The 23,222-nt window shown below is 38.8% G+C and overlaps 1 protein-coding gene across 1 annotated transcript; it reads left to right on the forward strand.

Annotated features, from left to right (window-relative positions):
• The first annotated feature begins 877 nt into the window (after nucleotides 1-877).
• Nucleotides 878-19,755, forward strand: PGM2 (phosphoglucomutase 2). Its single transcript, XM_068188859.1, has 14 exons — nucleotides 878-1,034; nucleotides 5,456-5,623; nucleotides 6,467-6,573; nucleotides 6,924-7,008; nucleotides 8,168-8,251; nucleotides 8,821-9,014; nucleotides 10,151-10,340; nucleotides 11,006-11,103; nucleotides 13,558-13,738; nucleotides 13,861-13,954; nucleotides 15,055-15,184; nucleotides 17,669-17,858; nucleotides 18,475-18,608; nucleotides 19,366-19,755. Exons 1-14 carry the CDS (start codon nucleotides 963-965, stop codon nucleotides 19,466-19,468), a joined length of 1,830 nt encoding a protein of 609 aa, XP_068044960.1. The 5' UTR covers nucleotides 878-962; the 3' UTR covers nucleotides 19,469-19,755.
• The last annotated feature ends 3,467 nt before the right edge of the window (nucleotides 19,756-23,222 follow it).

Here is a 23,222-nt window from a genome sequence, read left to right on the forward strand (position 1 = left end):
AATTGTAAGAAATAACCAGGATAGAGGGGCTTATCATGGCATCTTCAGGGGATTCTAGTCAAAACACAAGCTTAATTATAGGAACTGTTTAGACAGAGCAGCAGCTCAGGCTTCTCTCAAAGGCACCATGCTATAAGCTATAGTAATTATTCAATCAAAGCCATATTAACATGTTTTTAATTTCAGCAGAAGGAACACCGTCCATTTTCCTGAGAGAAATTCAGTTACTTTTTTTTTTTTCCTAATTTTTTTTTCCTAATTTTGCAGCTGAGGTCAGATTTGTGTTCAGCCAGAGAGATGCAGAGGCCAGAGGAACTGGGTTAAATGACAATTATCAAAATGATAGAGAAAACAGATGATTAGAAAAGCAGCCAAACAACTTTTTTTTTTTTTCCCTGATTTAGAGTGCTCCCGAGCTCATCCCTCTTTCATCTTGACTATAAAAAACAGGAATCTCAGTCGCCTTAGTCCAATGCCCGTGGAATGTGACACTTCCAACAACAGCGCTACTTTCTTCCGTCAGCCATGCTGCGGAGGAGGCGGCTGTGTCCACCGCTGATTTCCCGCTGTTATTCGGAACACTCCTCCTCCTCCGTTCGGCGCAGTGCGGGGGCCGGGGCCAGGGGCTGCCCGGGGCTCCCCTCGGGGCTCCCCCGGCCCGGCAGCCGCAGCCCCACCTAACAACATTCAGCGCCCCGGGGAAAAAAATTATTAAACCCCCGCTCTAAGCAAGGGCCCCGAGCCTGCCGCGCCGGGCCGGAGGGAGGCGGGGCCGCCCTGTCCGGCCGCGGCCTCGGCCCCGACCCTGACCCCGGCCCGGGCAGGCGGGCGGGGCGGAGGTGGGGCGGCCCGGCCCGGCCCGGCCCGGCCCGGCCGGCGGGCGGAGCGGAGCGGAGCGGAGCGGGGCGGGCGCGCTCCGGAAGAGGGAAGGAGCGGAGCGGCGGTGGCTGGGGCGGAGTGGGATGGCAGCGCGGGGCTCCGCGGGGGATGGCGCGCTGCGCCGCGCGGCCGAACAGTGGCTGCTCTGGGATAAGGTGAGGGGCAGCGGCTCCGGCCAGGCAGGGGCTGGCCGGGGGGCGATGGGGGCGCGGGCTGGAGAAGGGTCAGGAGGCGCGGCGTGACGCCCGGCTGTTGCATTGTGCCGGTTTGGGGTGCGGTAAAAGCACCTGTTTGCTCCTTTGGCTCTGCTTTCAGAGCTCTCTGACAGAAGGGTGCTTGCTCTCCCTCCACCTCTCCATCCATCCCCTCCCGCCCCGCGCCGGGGTTGGCGCAGGTGGGGCTGCGGGGCCCCCCGCCGCTGCCGCCCCCCGCACGGTGCTGCGGCTCGGTCACCTGCCGCGGCAGCCGCCGCTTTCGTTTAGAAACATCCCGGCTGGTCTCTCATTCTGGCTTTTAGCTGTACTGAACGTCTTTTTCAAAATGCCCTGTATTGTTCCGAGCCGCTTCAGTCGCAGGGCAGTTGGTAGACTTAAATTATTAAAGACCAGCATACATTGTCTTGTTATCTGTCTCTCAGTGTTAAAAACCTCCTGGTACCTTCAAATTCTTGTTTACTAAAATATTGATCCCAAAAGACATGGGGGCACACTTCAAAAACACTTGGAAATGCAGAAGCTCTCAGTCCTGTTTTTTTCAGATGTTACTTCCTTTCCTGTTGGGACTTATCTTTGATTTTGGTTTTGATAGCACTATATGCAGAAGTAAAATCTTCTCTGTGTTTCTGTTTTCCACATACATCAAGAAATACCTTGCCATTGTGGCGTTCTGGAAATGGTCATGTAATTGCTTGCTGCTGTAAGTCCCACTGAGATGCAGGCCTCTATTGGCACATTTGGTTTGCATTTTTTATGTCCCTTTTCATATAATTTGTCCATTTGGCTGTATTAGAACACATTGGCCATTGTCCCCCTTCAGTCACTAAATTGACTCCTCCAGGCTGAGCACTCAACAATGCTTTCTGAGTATTGTGCAGCACACATACCTGTTTGGTAAGGCATCTTCTGCTTATTTCAAAAATATCAGTGGAAACATATTTCTCTTTTAGTGTTCTTTCCAGGTTCTAAAGGATGTCATTAGAAGTACCTTGAGGTTTTTGTGATTCTTCATTAAAATCAGTAAACTGTTTTAACTGACCAGTTACCCAGTTCTGGTTTTTATTAGTGATAGAGCAGTGCCAAACTAGTCCTCTTTTCAGAAATGCTAATGCATCATATCAAATGACAATAAGTTTTTATGCCTTTTTTCCCCCAGTTTAATTGAATTTGAGAAAATAATTTGGTTTTAGAGCCTCTTATTTACATAGTTTCCCTCACCATCATTAGTTATATTCCTGTCTTCTGTGTAATAATTTGCTTTTCAGCTGGTTAACCTGATTATTTTGGTAAACCCTCTGGAAATCTAATGCAGTATCCCTTATAGCATCTTTACTTTTGAAAGCTTAGCCCTCTGTTAGCACTTGCATCTTTAACTCAGTAATAATTGACTAGTGTGCAATACCCTTTGCTGATTGCTCAAAAATGATGAGGTATTTTAATTTCTCAGGGAGCTGTTGCATGTTTCTATTGAGCAACAGAAGAATCAGATGTAACCCTTGTCCATTTACTCTGATATAAAAAAAAGTTCCTTTTTGACATGCAGACATAGGTTAATATTTAATGATGATAAACCCCACGTTTCTTACAAAATAATCATCTGCAAGAGCAAGACCTTATGGCTGATGGAAGTCCTGCTGACTCACCTGGAAGATTCTACCTACATGACAATTACTCTGCTTGTTACCAGGCTGTTTTCATCACTCTGTTCATTACAGTAATAGCATGTTTTTGATTATTTCTATTATCAGTCACAGAATTATGAATGGAAGGTAGCTTCTGATTTTAGTAAAAATAAAATCTGTTTAGTCAGAAGCTTTTCCTCTCCTGCAAAACCTTGTGGGGACTACTCTACTGATGATAAGTCTTTGGGCCTTCCTGTAGTGTAGATTTAAGTAAATAACTCGAGTGTTACCAGGTGATGTTCAAGCTAATTGCACTAGTGGATATTATCTTGGTATTAAGTCATCTGCCACTGTATTCACAGAAAATGGTACTTCCATACTCACATGTGGTTTAATTTGAGAGCAGAAAAAGCGTAACCTGAGAGAATCAATTAGAACGGAAAAAGCCAGCACTTCATCCTTCTGATGCAATTTGGTTCTTCTATGGTAGAGATGCTGTGAAGAGTTTGTTTAGGCAGAAGAAAAAGCCAAAACCAAGATTAGTTTTTTACTTAGCTGTGTACAGTGGCACCATAATGTTCTCCACAAAAGAAAAAATAGGCAAATTCTTAGGAGAAAGTAGCTGTAAACAATTATAGCAGTAGTTCTGGAAAAATCCTTCTGCCATATTGAACAGACTTGGCCTGGCTTTTACCATTATTTGGTGTGGGGTGGAGGCAGGCAGTGGGGAGCAGCTAAATTAATGCAACCAACTTTTCTTTAGAAAATTATATGGACTGAGACTCTTAAGACTTGAGCAGCCCCTCGACATGTACATTCAACCAGACTTAAAAAACTGGAGGATCCCTCTATTTTCACAGTAGATACCAAACCTGGGAAATTACTCCAACAAAAACAAACAAAAAACTCCTTGGCTGTGAGGACTGTAGGATGCTCCCGATGTCCTCCTGCATTGGCATTACAGCTTCTAGTCTGTCAAACACCTGTAGAAATGGGTGTGGTATCTGCCTAAAAACATGCTCATTTCAGTATTAAGAGATGACTCGTGTGCACAAAGCTCACACAGAGAAATTAAAAGGTGACTGGGCAGTGTACAAAACTAGATGCAAATGGTGTCGTTCAGGCTTTACCTTTGAGACGTAGGCCTGATATTACAGCAAAAACTTGACGTCAACTTGTAAACAGCCTAAACTCAGTTATGCTGTCCTATATATTCTATAACAACATAGAATTATATTTATCCTTACAGAATGTAATTACCCAATAATGATAGATAATTGTGTCAAGCTGCCTACGAGGAAATGTCTGTTACAACATTCTTGGACTGGTAAATTAGTAATTTTTGCACTGGAAATCAGTAATTCTGGGGTACCTAATTGTTTATTGCTCTCAAGCAGCTGGATTTTTTTTTTAATTCTTTAGTTTATTCTTCATAATGCAGCTTGCTCATTAGCACTAAAGGTTCTTTAGCTTTTTCAGTATGTATTTAAACTATGTTGTTTGTCCTGTGGCAGTGGGTGCACAGGTCAGTGGTTAGGACATCCCAACTCTGGTCTTAGTTTGATTTGCAGAATGTTTATACCTTTGTATGCAGACTTACTCATATGCCTAGTACTCTGTGTTTGCAGCATTTTCTGAAGCTGCAGAAGATATATGGCTTTACTTTTTTTTTTTTTCCTTTTTTGCCTAGAATGATATGTAAGCATACCTAGGTCATCCAGGAAATAGTAAAGTCTGTGACTTTTATGAGTTCATTTAATTGCCTAGAAATCAAAGTTTGGAAATGAGAATCTTTGTACTCGAGAGTAAAGTGTGTGTACTCATGCAGTGAGTAACCTGCTGCCTCTCCAAATAAATAATCCTGTTGTCAGGAGTCTGCCAACTGCCACCTGTCCTCTTGGCTCCTAAGTTCTCAAGAAATCAAATACTGAACTTCACAAGTCTCATAACTTTGAAAAGTTGAGGCATACAGGACTTTGCTAATTCCCTGAGTCTGGAAACAAAAAGAGTAATTAGCAATAGAGAATCTGTGGAAGCAATATACTAAGAAAAGCAGTGAAAGTTAGAAACTCCTCACTGTTCTTTAAATGGTCTGACATGGCCTTTTTGTTGCCACTCTCAAGTAATTTTATTTAAGAATTGGCTGTAGTTTCTAGGCTTTCATCCTGGGGTTATGCTTATTTTTACAAGCATTAACTGCAAATATGTTGGAAATTATCTTCTGCCCAGTCTGTTTAGCTTTTCTGCTACCTCTGATGCTAGCCAGTCTTGGGACAAGGTTAGGATTTAATTTGTTTTAAACTCTACATATAGTGCTATAGAAATAATAAATATTTTTTAATAATCAACTTAACTTACTTTCTTAAATGTTTAGTATAGTTCTTGTGATGAAGAAAAATTCTCTGAAATGTGGAAGTGCTGCTTTTTGTTTGTTTTGTTTTTAAAAATAGAAAACATTAAAATTGACATCTTGGAAATCTTTTAACACCCCAAATTGTGAGATATACACACACACACACACACATATTGCTGTCCAGGTAGCATGTTCACTTAAGGAGATAAATCTAAAATAAGTAATACTTGAGGTTGTACTGATTTAAAATTAAGACAGCATGAGTTCAGGTGTTCTGGAAGTTGTGTGCCATGTTTTGATACTGAAACCCAGAGATTGGGACAGAAAGTCAGTTTTGTTAAGACAAACAAAATCTCATTTAGAATGGCTGAATTTTGTATCAACAGAATCCAAAAACTTACGCAATCGTGAAACAATTGCTTGCGGAAGGAAATGCCGGAGAACTGCAGAAATACTTTGGCTCACGGATGGAGTTTGGCACAGCAGGGCTCAGAGCTGCCATGGGAGCAGGGATTTCCCACATGAATGACTTGACTATTATCCAGACAACCCAGGTATTGTGTTCAGCACTTTATCTCACTTAACTGGTTGTGTATATGAATGGAAGAGCCTGATTTATTGCAAGCAAATGAGTATTCTATGGAAGTACAAGTTCTCTCCTATTCTCCTAGTCTTCAGAAGTAATTTAAATTATAATTATTAGCTGAGTGCTGATCTCTGAAAACAAGCAGAGAGAAGCTATGAAACCATTAAGTTACTTTCCGTATTTAATTTGCAATTTAATTTATACGCAGCTGCAGTTAAGCTCAAGTGTAACAGCGCTGTTGTAACAACTACAAAAAAACCCCAAAGGTAGCCAACATTTGGTTAAGCACTGTGTGTGCTAGACATGGTTTTACATAAAGGCAGTGAAGGTATGTATACATAAATGAATCCTAAAGTAGATGTACTTGGGGAAAAAGCCCACAACCTTGAATAACTGCAGCCTGGAGTGGTGATGTATCATGTGCTAAAGAGATGTCATTATTAAGGGTGAGATTTGGTTAAAAAGCTGAAACACTGGCCAGCTGTTCTCTTCCTAATGTGAGACCCATGACAGCTGAATCATTTCTCAAAACCTGCAATTCAGACTAATTGTTTTACTGGTTCCTTTTTGGAGGTGATTCTAATATTTTGAAAAGTACTTAAATGCTGTCCATGTTTGCACAATTGATTTGAAGGTTTCTGGTATTTCTTGGTGTTTATTGGTCCTGGACAAGCTGAATCCCAGAGCAGTTCAGTGAGATGCTATGTGTGCTCAGCTTCCTAAGGCATCAGCATCTTAGCCATTATCTTAATGTGATGATAAATTAAACATCAAGATTGGGTTAATGAGGTGGATTTGTTGTTGTCTTAAGGGATTTTGCAGATACCTCGAGAAGAATTTCAGTGACCTGAAAAAGAGAGGAGTTGTGATTGGATTTGATGCTCGTGCTCATCTTTCCAGTGGAGGTAGTAGCAAAAGGTACTTCTTAGGTTTTGTGTTCAGGATTTTGTAGCTACCTTGTGTGATCCACGATGGATCTACTTCAGTTGTATTTTCTTTCTGTAGAGTGAATCCATGTGTGGGATTTACAGTATTCTTACATACTGGTAATGCCAAAGCAGTTCTTAGAGTTTTGCTTTGTCTACTGGGAATAGTGAGGGAACACATTTAAATTGGCTCTGTACAATAATTGAGATATATTGGTAAGTGATGGTGTTTTTGTTGGGATTTTGTAATTGCATTAGGGTAGGAGGAAAAGCTGTGAATTCTAGGAAACTAATAGGCAAGAAAATTAATATATTCCCATTGTATCTTTTCTTCCTGTATAGGTTTGCAAGACTTGCTGCCAATACCTTCATCAGTCAGGGAGTTCCAGTTTATCTATTTTCTGATATAATACCAACTCCCTTTGTGGTAGGTTTTTTATTACTTTATCTGATTTTTATTACTTTTTATTACTTTATCTGCTTTGAATGTACACAAATTCTGTCAGATACCTTGCATTACTTAAATTAAGGATGACTACACAAACCAGTTCTTACTTTTTAAGCTCTTCCTGCAGAGAGTCTTGTACTTATTTAGCTATGTATTGTTTACAAAATCCATAGGGAAGGGAGAATGTGGAATGTCAGCTTTTTTTTTTTTTTTTTTTTTTTTTGGAGGAGGGGCAAGGGGAGGTATTGAATCCAAAATAGCAAGTTGTTGGAGTGCAGTGATGTTTTGCCAGGAGGGCTGTTGAATTGTGTCCACGATGCCCCCCATCAGAACACCAGGTGTCTCCAGAGCAACACAGAAAAGCCCTGCTCTTGGCCCTTGTCCTAAAAGCAATAATTTCTCCCTATACCAGTTGCTCCAGTGAGGGTTGCAAAGAGAACACAGTGGTATAAAGACTTTCTACATAGCTTCTTATGCTGATACAATTTTTTGTAAATTTAGGGTCAAATTCTTCATAGTGCAGTTTAAAGTGGTGTTGCAAGAACTGCAGTTGATTGCATTTCACTATTAATTAAAGAGCCAGGAGTAAACACAAATTTGACCTGTGTTCATGAATAATGCTTCATTTTTAATTCACTCCATCTGTTTTAAGCTAATTTATAAGAGCTCTCTCCAAAACAATTCTCTTCTGAACCCTGATGGAGTAGTTGCTCCCCAGGCTGCTCCCAAAAGACAGTGTGGATGAGATTGCTTGAGCTGCAGTTCTCTGCCCCATGCTGACTCGTGTCATTACCCCAACAGACTTGGCACCCTCTAGGGCCTCAGGTACCTCAAGTCATTCCACAGTAGGCAACACATGCATCTGGCTTCCTTCTAGAAATACACTAGAGATTCACAAAGCATCTGGAACAATGTTAATAACGTGTAAATGGAAAAATGCACAAGAAAAAACAAGGGCTGAAGTTGAGCCACATGGAGTCTGGTGGAGCAAGTACTATTTAGCTTCTGCTTTAGGGAGTCAGTGTGTAGGAATCACATCCTGACTTTCTTTTCATACTATGAAGTATTATATATGCATGAGAAGAAATAATATATAATATGTTGCACATTCTACTTCAAATAACTTCTCTTGTTACAGCCATACACAGTAACTCATCTGAAGCTTTGTGCTGGAATTATGGTTACTGCTTCCCATAATCCAAAACAAGACAATGGTTACAAGGTATTCTAATGTGGTCTATTTTCTGTCTCTTTTCTTTTTCCATGTAGAGAAACAAATGCAATTGTATGTAGTTCCTACCATGGTATACACTAAATTAATTGCTAGTCTCTCTATCTCTTCTATGTATTTAAAGCTAGTATCATGTTAAACTAATAATACAATTAAAATCTTCACTCTAGAAAACAGGATGCCATTGTAATCTGCTATCCACTGAAAAAAACCACAGCTGAATTGCCTGTGTACTAGTCATTCAATAGCTGGACAGTCACATACACACTGTTTCCAAAATACAAAAATGGAAGTTTTCTCAGTAAATTACTGGGCCTTGTTTTGTGTTTCATTATGGGTCTTGATATCTTTTGATAAAATTAAACTACTTTTTTTTTAATAGAATAAAAATGGGATGTGAGAATAAACACTGAGAATATGAACAGAATACTTTGGGTATATCTAAGCCTAATTTACTGTAATACTCAAGTGAATTTACTGCACCTTAACCAACAAAAAACATAACAAAACTATCTTACAAGATTAATGATCAAATACTCACTTACCTATTTTTTATTTAGGTTTACTGGGAAAACGGTGCTCAGATCATTTCCCCTCATGACAAAGGAATTTCTCAGGCTATTGAGCAGAACCAAGAACCGTGGCCTCAGGCGTGGGATGACAAACTGATTGACAGCAGCCCACTACTTCATGATCCATATGCCATGGTCAACAAGGAGTATTTCAAAGACATACAGAAACAGTGCTTTTACAGGTGACTGGTGTTAATTCCTTTAAGAATACAGGATATTCCATCTAGTGTGTTAGCAGGGAAGTTTAAATTGATGGAAGTGAGGGTAGCCACAATCCTTCCATGACTCAGTTCTGCCTGTACCTTTTTGTCATCTTTTGGGGTTGCACTGGCAGCTGTGTGGTGGTGTTGTAAGCCAGTTCATAAAGCTGTCCTGGCTGAAGTCTAACCCAGCAAAGTGAGCAAATTTCTGATGATATCTCCATGTATTTTCATGGCTATGCATCAGCCAAGTGTCGCAGCAAGACAGGGGCTGCTGGAGGTGAACTGGCATGGACAGCCCACCAGCCTTAAAACAAGATTCTCAGGGAGACAGTGAACCAGGTTATTAAGCCAGTTCGGGATGAAGAAGGTCTTGCTCTGTCATTCCAGCCGTGCTTGTACTCTTAATAGCTTTGGGTGCCTTACAACAGCCTACTCCTATCACTTGCTCGGTAAAATCTTTACTCAGCAAAATGAAGTGGATGTTCCTCTTGGTGAACAGTTAGAATTTGATTGATTTATGTAGTAGATGAGTATCTACCTTTTAGATCTGCTTATTTTATGTAGAAATTTTAAGAACCAGTAACCATGTTCTTACTCTTGCTAAAAACAGTCAGGAGTTACTAGAAAGCTGAGGCTATTACACTGCTTTTTCAGAACTGGAATTAAGTGTCTCCTTAGGAGTTTGCGTGATTTTACGTATGCCCAACACTTTTTACTTCTTAAAAATGAGTGTGCTCAAATAGGGCAGGCTGCTGTTGACTCCCTTTGTTCACAGTTTTTGGGAGTGGTTTAAATGCTAGAGTTGGGGATGAAGAGTCTCTTTAGTCAGTTGTATTTGTTTTTGACTTGACTTCTTTGGGATGTGTAGACTGTACTGTCTTTCTTACTCCAGTGATTTGCACATACATCGGACATTGGATGCCAGGAATGACTCATATTGTTGAAACATTAGGCTAAACCAATTTTCATGCCATTGCTTTTAAAATCTGACCTCCTTTAATTCATTATTTTAGCAGTGATATAGAATACTGAGTTGTATCTGTTTCCAAACATAGTCCATTTTGTGCAGAACAGTCTTCCATGTCCAAGTTTACTGTTAACCTGTTTTATTTCAGGAATATAAACAAGGAAACAAACTTGAAATTTGTTCATACTTCTGTGCATGGCGTAGGACATAAATTTGTGCAGTTGGCATTTAAGGCGTTTGACCTTAGCCCTCCTTTTGCTGTTCCGGAGCAGAAAGATCCTGATCCAGACTTTCCCACAGTGAAATATCCAAATCCTGAAGAAGGCAAAGGTGTTCTGGTAAATAGATTTAATTTTTTCTTAATAGTTGTGATGTCTTTCAGTGTTTTCCTTTTTGCCAGAAGTCACAGGTAGATATTGGTGGAAGGTCAATTTTTAATCTGTTTCATAGCCTTACATTTAGTGAAGAGTTAGCTGATATCCTTTCATGGATATAACCCTCTTTGAACCAGTCAGATAGTAATTAGTTATAACTTTCAACTAATTTGTTCTGTGCTCTAACAGAGTGGGCAGGATCTGCACATGGGACAAAGTGATAGTTACTTAAAAAAATAGAATAATAATAAAAATCTTCTCATTTGTTTTTGGAAGGCTTCTACTCTTTTGTTCTGACACAACACCAGGAGGGAGCAGGAGAAGTCCTGACAGGTGGTTAGAGTTTCTGCTACTATTTTTGTTACACTTTATTATTGACGGATCCCATTAAATCTAGGTAGCTTTAAAGTTGGGCTGCAGAAGTGGAATGATGTAGGTAAAGTTAAATGTCCTGACTATGTTCTTCTGCTGCCAGGCTAGAAGTTTTTGGGATTTTTGAGAGACACATAATGATTTTGGGTGTTTGAGATTCAATAAATTGGGAAAAATTACTCTAAAACCTATAAAGAAAGTGAAAATATTATTTGGGAATATTAACACTCATCTGGTCCTGCTTGCCACATTTCCAGACATTGTCTTTTGCTTTGGCTGAAAAAGATGGGGCAAGAATCATTTTAGCAAATGATCCTGATGCTGATCGACTGGCAGTGGCAGAGAAACAAGAGAGGTATGGTAATAAAGTAATGCAAACCACTGACATTTTTTACTCCCAAGGTTAGGCTCACTTGGAGAATTCTTGCTACTTGTGTTGCAGAGGAATAGTCACGGTAATAATTTTTTGGATTGAAAACACACAGAAATGTGAGAAGATTGTATGAAGCAGACCACAGTAGAGGCAGAATATGAAATAATGATCAATATTAAACAGGGTACAGAAGCCTGAATAAACAGTTGACACTTGCTTTAGTTCAGGCATGCACAGCAGTATGTGAATTGTTGTTATTGTGCTATACATTTTTAAAGGTAGGTTTTCAGTTAGATATTTTTGCATAAGACTGATAAACATTTTTTCATTCTAGGTTTATTAAACAATAACTTGGATTCAGGAGACTCTGTATACTTCCCTGATCATCTCTTGTTCTTTAGTATGAGTATCTTCTTTCTCAAATCCTGTTAAACCAATCATTTTACTAATCATTAGATGTTTTGTGCTTCTCTTTCTTAGTTTCCCACTTCTTTACATAACGTTATGTATTTGCATTTCACCTTAAAGTTTTTCAGAGTTTGGTACTTCTCAGTGTAGTCATTTGTACTCTCCCCATCAAGAACCACCTATATGAGCATTATTTATCTTTGCATACCCAGTCAAAGAAGGGGATCACAAAAGGTAAACTTGCTCAGTCAGGGGTTACCATAAATTTTTCATATTTGTGAAAATGCAAGCTATAGTTCTGATCCAGTATGGCTGTCCCCTGATTTCATGCCCTCTGATACCCTGTCCATCTACAGTTGTTTGCATTTCTGTATTGTGGTTTTATCTGATTAATAAAAGAAAGCTGAAATTCAAGCACTTGGTATCATATCTACAAATAGTGGTGTTTCTCCTTTATTTACCTTGATAAAGCAGAAACTTATCTGAGCAGTTATAAACTATAAATCCTCAGTAAAAATAAGATGCAAGGTTTTCAGCTTAGAGAGGAGCAGAAAAAAAAATCTGCTGCTGGGCCAGCATATATTAATTCCCTGTGCATGAGAGCCAGAAGAGGGATGTAAAATTATGGCAACAGTCTTTGGTACCCATCTGCTAGGTGTCCTCAGTGGTTGTGGATGAATTAAATAGTTTAATCTGTATCAATCAGACAAATTTCAAAAGTCCAGTTAAAGGAAACAGTGCAAATACCCATTTTGCTCAACAGATAACCAAAAAAGCTAAAGTAGTAGCTTTAAAAGTAGCAGTATTTTCTTTGGGGTTTTGGGGTGCTTTTAAACTCATTAGCCTCGCAGCATGAACTAAGGAGGCTTCTCTGCCTTTGGAAAAAGAATGGTCTTTTGTGGACACTCTGCTGTGTCTTGGACAGTGTTAGTTAGAGGGTTCGTATTTCAATGGTTTTGGTCTGCGCCAACCTCAGTTGGTAATTCAGCACTGAGGAAAAGGTATAAAAAGTTTCAGATTATGCTAGTTATGATGGGTTAAAACAAGAATGCAAAATCACTTATGCTTTTTGTCTGAAAACTTTGAGCTACCAGAAACATGAAGAGGGGTGTTTATTGCATCCGTTACCAATGAGAGTGTGGTGCTCTCATTCTGCTACCTCTACGCTTGTTGTTTAGCCAGTCTTAGTTGTCTCCTAACTTCCAGTCCTGTGTCTTCTCAGACTTCTGCTGTAGCTTTTCATACACTAATCAAATATTAATAGAGGCTTCTACAGTATCTGTACTTCTTCTTTGACAGAACCTCCTGTAGAGCACACTCTCTCAGCACTCTTACACTAAGTTGCCGCTGTGCATTGCTTTGTGCCTGTTGGCATCAATAAATGCAGGAGACTGAGTCTGCTTCTCTTTCACAACAGGTACTGTTTCTGTAGGTCTTGGTTTTGTCAGTCTGGAGGTGTCTCTGTCCCCTTTTGTGACTGGGAAATTTTTTTTGCAATTTTGACATTTGTCTTTCTTTTTTTCTTCATTTTATTTCCTGTTCTAGCAACACATTCATATTAATCTTTTATACACATTTAAGATTTTTTCCCCAATCTTCCTAATGACTTATTGATGTATTTGTGATTAAATTATAAGTATTTGTCACTAGGTCAATTAAAAATACTGATCACTTGAGAACTGTATTTTTTGTGTCTCTGTGCTTGTCTTAATCACTGAATTTATAATTTGTATGCTGAACATTTTTGTTTTACTTAAAATATGTTGGAAATATCACTGTTTCATCTTTGGATAACTGCAAAAGCCTATGTGTATGATGGAGAAGAAAGGTAACAGTTTCAGAATACTTTGGGGGAGGAATTTTTTTGTTGGTTCATTATGAACACATGATACCTTGTTACTGTTATGTGGAATTCCAAGGCAGTGGTTTATTTGTTAATATTCATTTATAGAAGAACTAATAGATTCTTTTTCACCACTGGTATTATCCTTTGATTTCATGTACTTTCTAATATTTTTTTGCCTGTAGTGGTGAATGGAAAGTGTTTTCTGGAAATGAACTAGGAGCTCTTTTAGGCTGGTGGATCTTCACTTGCTGGAAAAATAACAGTAGGGATACTCGTGCCATTAAAGATGTCTACATGTTATCCAGTACTGTTTCTTCCAAAATCCTGAGAGCAATTGCACTAAAGGAAGGTTTTCACTTTGAGGTAAGCAACATGTTACACATTATTCCATGTACTTTTAGCATCTTTCCTACAAAGTGTCATATCTTCGTAAAACATTGCTTTTTTTTTTTTTTAATGCCTTTGATTTCTCCTCACTGCTGTAGGAAACACTGACAGGTTTCAAGTGGATGGGAAACCGTGCCAAACAGCTCATGGACCAGGGGAAAGCTGTTCTTTTTGCATTTGAGGAGGCTATAGGTAAGAGACAGAATGTTGTGTTTTCATATCTTGTAAAATAGTGAAAATAGAACTACTGTAAAAAGTGACAGAACTGCAGAGAGTCATAGAATGGGTGAGGTTGGAAGGGACTGTTGGAGGTCATTTGGTCCAATCTTCCTGCTCAAGCAGGGTGTCCTAGTGCATATTACACAGGATTGGCCCCAGATGGTTCTTGAACAACTCCAGGGAAGGATATTCTACAATTTCTGTGGGCAACCTTTGCCAGTACTCTGTTAGCATCTCAGTAATGAAGTAAAATGTAAAAAAAAAAAAAAAGTAAAAATGCCAACATAAGGGTGTCCTCAATACAATGGGTGTATTTCCAGTGAGTAACAGATAATTATCTAATTGGCTAATTGATGCTAGTTTTTAAAACCTTTGTATCTCTGCTTAGCACAAAGTTTGTGAGTTAGGAATATATATGTACAGGAGCATGGCTATGCAGATTTGGACTGCAAATTCTGCATAAGCTTTTTTAAAAAAAGATAAACAAATGCATGTTTTCAGACATGAACTTGAGCTTTTTTACCTGCCAGATTTAAGCTCCGTGTAAATAAAATAAAATAAAAACTACCCCAAATTACATTTGTGATCTGGAAAGCCATGGTTGAAAGCCACAAATGAAAGTTATGAATTCATGAGGAGTAAATTGTAAAGCTGTAATGCTATTTAAGTATCTCAATACCTGAAAACCAGAGAAAGTGTGGCTAATTTCACACATAATTATCAGTGTTACCTTACAGTACTGTATAAGATAATCACATTCGAGACAATGCTATACTTGCATTGTTTCTGCAGTGGAGCATTTCTCTATCTAGAAAGCTCCATAAGGACCTGGGAGAATGTGGCACTGATATGATGCAAATCTCTGTTTTTAAATTCGATTAAATACCTTACTGATTAAAAATAACACTGATTAGAAGATACATTTTTTCTACTTTTGGTTTGACTCTAAAATGTCTGTACTATGGTAATGTGCATATCTCCTTTCAACAGTTTAGCCTGTTTGGCTAGCCTTCCCTCACCTTCCTATTTCCTGTTAAAAATGTGTCTAATTATATCTAATGTTCCTTGTTTAGGTTATATGTGCTGTCCTGCTGTTCTGGATAAAGATGGTGTCAGTGCTGCTGTTATAACTGCAGAGATGGCCAGCTTTTTGGCAACCAGGAATTTGTCTTTGTCTCAGCAGCTGAAAGCTGTCTATGATGAGTGAGTTCAATTATAATTTTTTATTTTTCAGATTTTCTCAATTTCTCATACTGGGGTTAATAGGGATCCAATAGCAGCCTACAATTTATAAAGAAATAAAATGTAGATTATTGTACTATTAAGACAATTCTGTGCTAATAGTAATATTCAGAAAGTGTTCCTGCCCTGTGGACATGAATATATTTATGACTTTGTTTTGTGTTGCTTTAAGGTATTTTAAATATAATAACAACTACCTTAGTAATTCTCTATTCATAATGAGGTCTTTGTTGTGTTTGTCTGAAAAGTTTTTTCATTTCGGGAAGTCCCACACTTGGGTTCTTTTACTGAAGATTGGGCAGCTTTTTGGCCAGCTGTACTGCTGAGCTGTAGAGATTATAGTGCTTCTTGCTGCTTAAATGAGCCAGACACTCAAAAATGTTGATAGCAGAATGGGTCTAAGTAGCTCTGGCTTATTTATGCTATACAAAGAAGCCAGCTTGCTCCTGTCCTTGCAGGGCTACTTACAATTAAATTAGTTCTAGTTGGCTCTAAAGGTAGGCTTTTTATTATATTATTCTGTCTTTTTTTTTTTTTGATGATTGTTGTTGAGTTTTGGTTGTCCTTTTCTCTTTCTGCTCCTGATTAATGAGATTTGAGCTGATTATGCAGAAGTGCTGTGACTGGCCATTACTCTTGGCTGTATACAGCCTGGTATCCCTCTGAGAGCTTTTGATATGAGGCACTACTTTTTCTTTTGTTCTTTTTTAATGGATTCAAAGAAATTAATAGCAAAGATGAATATTTGATTTCATGAGGCAGGGAGCGGTTTTTGTAGAGGTCTTTGGTTGTTTGTTTTGAAGGAGGGAGCAGCACGGGCTGCTTGATACTCTCCAGCTCTTCATGTCTCATAGACACTAACAACGGAGTATGGAACCTGCAAAGAGACTTGTGGAAAACTCCAGCCTTTGTGCTGCTTGTTTTGTCCATTCTGAGTTCTCATTTGTGTGCAGCATTAGCCATGCTTGTTTCGTCACCTCTTTAGGAAGGAAACAGTGCTTACACTGCATAGATAAATTGTGTGATATAAAAGCATGAAAGAGGAATTCATACCTAGAGCAGCAAATACAGCATCTGATGTGAGAATTCCCTTAAATGCTACTAGCTGGAAGTTCATATTCAAGAATTGAATATTCAACCTCTGGCTTGAGGTTTTTTTAATTGCTTTTTTTTAATACTAATACAGTAAACACCTGCTTCAAATTGACCTCAGAATATTTGACTGAGTGGAATTGAGCTGTGCCACAGTTCTGCTGTGTACATAGCCACTGAAGAGGACTCAGAGCTGCTTCAGCATAAAAGCAGTCTGTAAGATAGTCACTGCACATAGTCACTCTTTGTGGCAAAGCTACAGATAGAGGGAAGGATACAAATGTGCCCTATTAAACTGTTGTTTGATAAGGAGCTGGAAGGAGGGTTCTTGTTTTGATTTGGGGGATTGTTTTGTATGTGTTTGATTTTTGTTTGTGGCTAATACAGAGTTGCAGTTTTCTACTTCTTACTACTTTACTTTTTTGTCAAATTTGCCTTGTGAGTTACAGTTGAAGCAGAAGAAACTCTTTTGTTTTTGGAAATGTAGAAGGGGAATGTGTCTCAAACTAAATGCAGATCAGGAAAAGGACATGGTCCTAGTAGGCTTATCACTTCTTTCAGATACAGGATAGGTTTTGTTAATTCCCTTACTGAATTCTTAATACTAATTTAACTACTATTAACCTTCAAGATATCCATTTAGGTATAAACATGACCTTATTTAAGAAGGCATTCAGATTTCTAGCGTGAACATCCAAGTACTAATGAAGATTCTGCCCCTCAGATTTTCACTGCCATCAAGGATATTTATCAAGTCTTGATCTGTAGCAAGAGCTCACTTGAACAACCAGTACAGTCTTGTATGTTTCTCAACAACATGTTATTTTGAAAAGTCAGTGTTACTGGGTCATTTGTCTTTGATGCATCACGTTACCTGGCAGTAAACAGGTGAGGTAGAGAGACAACGTTTAGAACACTTTGGTTTAGTAAAAACACTTTAATGGGAGAGTAGAAACGCTTCAGTGAAGTGTGATGGGAAAACCAGTCTAGAATTTGTTTTACCTAGAAAAGATCGGCTGGAATCCACTCAAACAAGCTATCTCTTCCCTTCCTATGGTGGTTAGAGCACTTCAAGGCAATAATGGTATCTTTTTTTTTTTTTTCTGGTGTTGCTGTAAACTTTCTCAGTTTTTATCATTAAAAATAAAAGCTATCTGCACAGAAGTTTATTTAAAGTATGTAAAATGGGATAATTAAGCTGTGTAGACCTTCTGAAAATTGTAAGGGCAAGAACTGATGCTGCAGTTGGGTGAGCATGTGTACAGTGTTGCTTTTTGGAAGATTGTATAATGTGTCTGGTGTACAACTCTTAGAACATTGCTTCCTGGATTCACTAATACTGCGTCTTCACAGATACGGCTTCCATATCACCAAAGCTTCGTATTTCATCTGCCACGATCCTAAAGTTATTCAACAGCTTTTTGACGACCTTAGAAATTTTGATGGAAAAAACACATATCCAAAATCTTGTGGTAGATTTAAAGTTTCTGGAATAAGGGATCTAACTACTGGATATGACAGCAGCCAGCCAGATCAGAAGGCAGTAAGTATCTTTCTAAATTACATGAGCATCATATGTGATGTGTATACACATACATAAAACATTCTGTGGAGAAACACTAAACATATTTACATACTGAGTCATAAAATAAGTTAGATTGGTGATGATTATTTTGCCTTGGTGAAAGGAAGTGAAGCCAAGGAGGTGTGGGGTTTTTGTTAGGTTTTGTGGTGTGTTTTCCTCTCCAAGATGACAGTTTGAGAAGGGCAGTAGGAGGATCTTGCTGCCTTGCTACAGCAATCTGCATTGTTTACTTGTGAGTGCAAATTAAACTGCCTATTAAGATGTGGCTTTGGATTCTATGTTTTTCCACAATCTCCATTTATTTTCCCCCTGGGAAATGCCATGACAGCTCAACTTCCATTAGCAGTAAAAAATTGTCTGGATTTGAAATGAGCTACCTAGCAGTGATGCAGTTCTACCAGATTCCAGGCTGAGGGCAAGGCTGTCCTTGTGGTCTCATGACCACAATGTTGAAGAAAACAGAACTAAACTATAATTTTAGCTGATGCTTTTGTCATACTATCTAACATCAAGTCATGGGTTTATATAAAGTCTCTTCCAAGTTAAAAAAAAAATATATTTTTAATATTTCTAGATACTTCCTACTAGTAAAAGCAGCCAAATGATAACATTCACTTTTGCTAATGGAGGAGTGGCCACAATGAGAACCAGTGGGACAGAACCAAAGATCAAGTACTATTCTGAACTTTGTGCACCCCCTGGAAACAGGTATTGTCACATACAGCAGTACATTTGGTGTAACAGAATCTGTGTGGCTTTTTGGCATTATTTTAGAGAAATAAGAGCTCTCTATGGTCAAATATTACAAAAGTCCTTTTAGTGAATGTATTTGTATAAAGCTTCAACTCTGCAAAATTTGTTGGCACATTCTTGTCTCTGAAATTTCTTTGAACTCGGTTTTACATTCAGAGAAAACAGTATCAGGAAAAACATTCTGCCTTAAATAAATGCAAATATTTTCACCTCTTTTTTACATACATAGTTGCTTTAAAATTATTTCATCAAATATAAAGTATTCTAATATATTTTAGGCCCATTTATGTTTAGTAATTATATCCTTAACCAGTAGCCTTGGAAATCATACAATCTTAAAGATAATTATTAACTTATATAATGAAAGTAATACATTTTCACAGATTAAAAGTAATCTAAGAATACTGCTACAAGTATAAAAATTACCCTTCTAGTCACATTTAGTAATAGAATATCTTCTGAACTCCAATTGGCCATACTACTTTAGATTATATTGTGGGGTTGTGTTTCTTCATAGTCTTCATGCATATCAGTTGAAAGTGAACATCAGTGCATTGCCATAAGAAATCAAATGTATAGGCTTTAAGCATTAATAGAAAATATTTGTCTAAAGCAATGCAACAGATTTAAAAATTCCTCATACTAAAACTATCCATTTTAGCTTTTCCATTGTTCCACTGTTTTCTCTGTTTGTGTGATTTTTGTTTTCCAGTGATGTTGAACAGCTGAAGAAGGAGCTAGATGAATTGGTCAACGCTCTTGAAAAACACTTCTTTCAACCAGAAAAAAACAAACTTCAACGACAGACTGAGTAAAATAGCAAAATTACTACCTTGATTGGCTTTTGTAGAATTAGAAGTGCATTATTTAAGAAGTTAAGGTTTTTAAGGACCAAACAGCTGAGAACTCTGACTATAAAGACTTCTGCTTTTAAGAATTATTTTGGGTACTTTTGGCTCTAGTATCTTATTTTGGAAGGAAAGTACCTTTACCCTTAATGGACCAAAAAAACCCAATGAGTTGAACTAAAAGCTTTATGAACTAAAGTTGACTGCAAATGTATTTCAATCAAAACCTGTTTTAATTAAATATAAGTAATATTCTGATATCTAAACAGCCTGTTTTGTGGTGACTTATTTCTTTTGTGTGCATATAATCTGATAACACTATGCAACTTTGTCTGGGTTTAGATTTGCAAAGCAAGTTCTGTTAACAGGAAGTATTTAAAGCCTGTGGTGAGACTTTGACAAACTTGAGGCAGATGATTCAGAAGTAGTTATCTTTCTTAGGGATTTTGGCCCAAAGTAACAAGAAACTCACAGCAAATTTGTTGAGTATCTGTTTTCTGTGGGACTATATATCATATTCCATTCTAGGGATACAAAGTGTACTAAACTGTCTTTGAATACCATGAAGCCATTAAGATACTCTATCTACATACAGCACCTTTTTGTTGCCTCACTGAACTAAGCATAACTGGTTCAATGCACACCCTAGTTTTGGAGCCTCTCACACTGTTTGCTACCATGACTTGGTGCATGTCTAATTGTAGAGCAGAAGTTTTGATTTCATTGCATGCTCTTGTCTGTGCTTGCAAAGCCTGAGAGGGTTTTTTGGAGGTTGCCAGTTGACTTTAATATGGGACTTGTCTGCATTTTCAGTATTTGCTTTGGATATCAGTGTAGCAGTAATAGTTACAACCACAGCTGTAGCAGCCTGAACTGCTACAAGTAAAGTCCAGGGTAAAGAAGCAGAAAGGGCCTTTGCATGGTATCCACAGATGTTTAATTCAGCAGTGCAGTGAGATGTTCAGAGTTCCCCCAGCACACACATCTCCCAGCTCCCTCTACCCTGTCCGGAGGGGTCCAGCACTGTGTCCGGTCTTTGGGCAGTACTAAGATGAGGGCAAATCAGTGAATAGGGAGGAAGTGGCTCAGGGACATAGGAACAGACATAGAAACAGGGCAAGGATCAAATGGAGTTTTAACAGCTTTGAGGGACACTTCTTCTGTCTCCCTAAGCCAGGGAAATTCCCCCCAGGGTCTCCACACACAGCTACATGCTTCTTATAAATGCAAAACTTCTAAGCTTGATTATCCTCCCAGAATTCAAGTCCTCTGTGTTTGTTATTTTCAGTGCAACTTGAAGATTGCAGCAACTTGAAGATTGCTGGATACAGGGAGGCAGCCCTAGGGGAAGTGGAAGGAGAGGAAGTTTTACAGTCTGATGTTCCACTGTGCAGTCCTGTGGTGAGAGGCCTCAGAAATGAGTCTGGGCTGCTTCAGAGATCTTTGGTGGTTTACGACACCTTCTGAGACATGACAGCTGCCTCTCAAGTCAGCTGAGTTGAGTGAATTCCTCATCAGAAGGAATTAATACCTTCAAGCCTCCATGTGCATGTCTCAGTACTTTTCCAGAGGGGAGTTTTCATTCTGAGCCAGTTATGTAAAGGGGGGACATTGGCATGATAAAAAGCACTATCCCAGCACGAAGGATCTGCTTCTTACGGGCTTCCTCCTTGTTTGAAGGCACAGACAGAGGAGTGATTCTTCAGGAGGCAGGCTGGGGCAGTGCTTTCAATTTCGGCATCGATGAGCTACACCCAGGGCTGGAGATGCTTTGTGGGTCTGCACAAGCCTGCAGCCTTGGGCTTCTACTAGGGAGGTGGTCCTCCACTCTGCTCTTGTGAAAGCCCTCTTGGAGTACTGCATCTCAGCATAAGAACAATGTGAAGCTGTTAGAGTAGGTCCAGAGGAAGGTCATGCAAACAGTCAGAGGGTTACAATACCTGTGCTGGGAACAAAGGCTGAGAGGGCTGGGGTTGCTCAGCCTGTAGAAGAGGCTGTGAGATCTTATCTTCTATAAGGGAGCTTATAAGAAACACACTTTTTACCAGGGACTGTAGTGATAGGACAAGGGGATACAGTTTTAAAGTGAAAGAGGATAGATTTAATTGGATACAAGGAAAGATTTTTTTTATACTGAGGGGGATGAGACATGGGAACAAGTTGCCCAGCAAAGCTGTTGGATACCTGAAAGTGTTCAAGGCCAGGTTGAATGCAGCTTTGAACAATCTGATCTGGTGGAAGGTGTCCCTGCTTCATGTAGGGAAGTTGAACTAGGTAATTTTTAAAGGGGACCATCACACCAAAGCCATCATTCCTTTTACTTTAGTTTTTATTGGGAGGGCTCACATTTCTTTTGGCACGGAATATGATAGAGGATGCTTTACTTAATTCATGGGGACGGCCTGAAGACAGAGGATTACATTTCCTGAATTTTTTTATGTATTTATCTTAACATCTCCAGAGGCTAGAGAGTCATATTTTACATGTGCCTTTATATGCCAAACCTGGATTTGGATTTTACTAACATTAGAAGTTTGGAAGTGAGACCTGCAATGCACTCCTGTATACTGAAACATCCTTAGGAAGGCTTTACAGCATCCTCAAAAACAGTACAGACATAGGATAATGGCCTAATCTTTATCATTTTGTCCTCCTAAGGTCAAGGATTTTACTTGCTCCATTCCTTTCTCTATTCCAGACAGAAGTTCACTACTTTGGCAGGGGTGGGGCACGACAAAAAACACAGCCAAACCCACAGCAGTTTATCAAGCTGCTTGAGCAATTACAACAAACTACAAAATTACAAGAGAAAACTTGATATTGCTAAAGTCTTTACTAACCTTGTCTTGCATCAGAAAAAGAGGATCTAGAACAAATAAAGAATCAAAACAAAGGCAGCAAGAGTGTAGCAAAGAGAGAAGTTAGTATTGCAAGTCAGAATGGGTGTTAACCTACAGTTTTTTCAGAGCTCGTCTAATTCTTCCACTAAAGTGTTGTGTAAGATAATGAAGCCTACTTGGACATTGTTAGTCCCAAAACAAATATTAAAACACAGACAAATGTCATTTGTAAAAAAGCAGCTTTGAAATGGGAGCAGTATTTTATCCAGAAATGGGAATTGCCATGACTGGAATAAAGAGTGCTTGCAGCCCAGACTGAACTCAGGTGTAAGGGAATTCTTGGCTGTTTCTAGAGAAAGACACATCCCTACATTTCCAAAAACATGTAAAATGAGCCTGTTTTTTATAACAGATGGAAACATAATTCCAGTGACAGTTGTAAACATTGATCCTATAGGGGATCAGGCCTATAGGGCTAGAGGGAAAGGCTGAGAAGAATTAGCGTAGTACTCAAAACTCTGCCAAAATAAAAACCAAAACCAGTAATGCTTTAAGAGTAGAACAGTGGACTTCACTTGAAGGTTATTAGTTTTTTTACAAGTCCCAGTATCATAAAATTTACTGAATAAATTAAAATTCAGGGATGGATTGAAACAGTTTGGCTGGAAGTAAATACATTTTATCCAAGTAATATGAACTTAGTCCATGGCATGTTATGTAAAAGTGTTGTTATGATAGCCAAGTATTGATTTGCAGAAGGATTTATTTGATAATTTTGCTATATACAAATCATCAAGGATAACTGGAATTAATTCTAAAATATTTATTATGTAAGCAATTTTCATTTTGTACAATGTGTGCTTAAATATGTAACTGATTCA

Source organism: Anomalospiza imberbis, chromosome 4 (assembly GCF_031753505.1).
Source record: "Anomalospiza imberbis isolate Cuckoo-Finch-1a 21T00152 chromosome 4, ASM3175350v1, whole genome shotgun sequence".
Lineage (NCBI taxonomy): Eukaryota > Metazoa > Chordata > Aves > Passeriformes > Viduidae > Anomalospiza > Anomalospiza imberbis.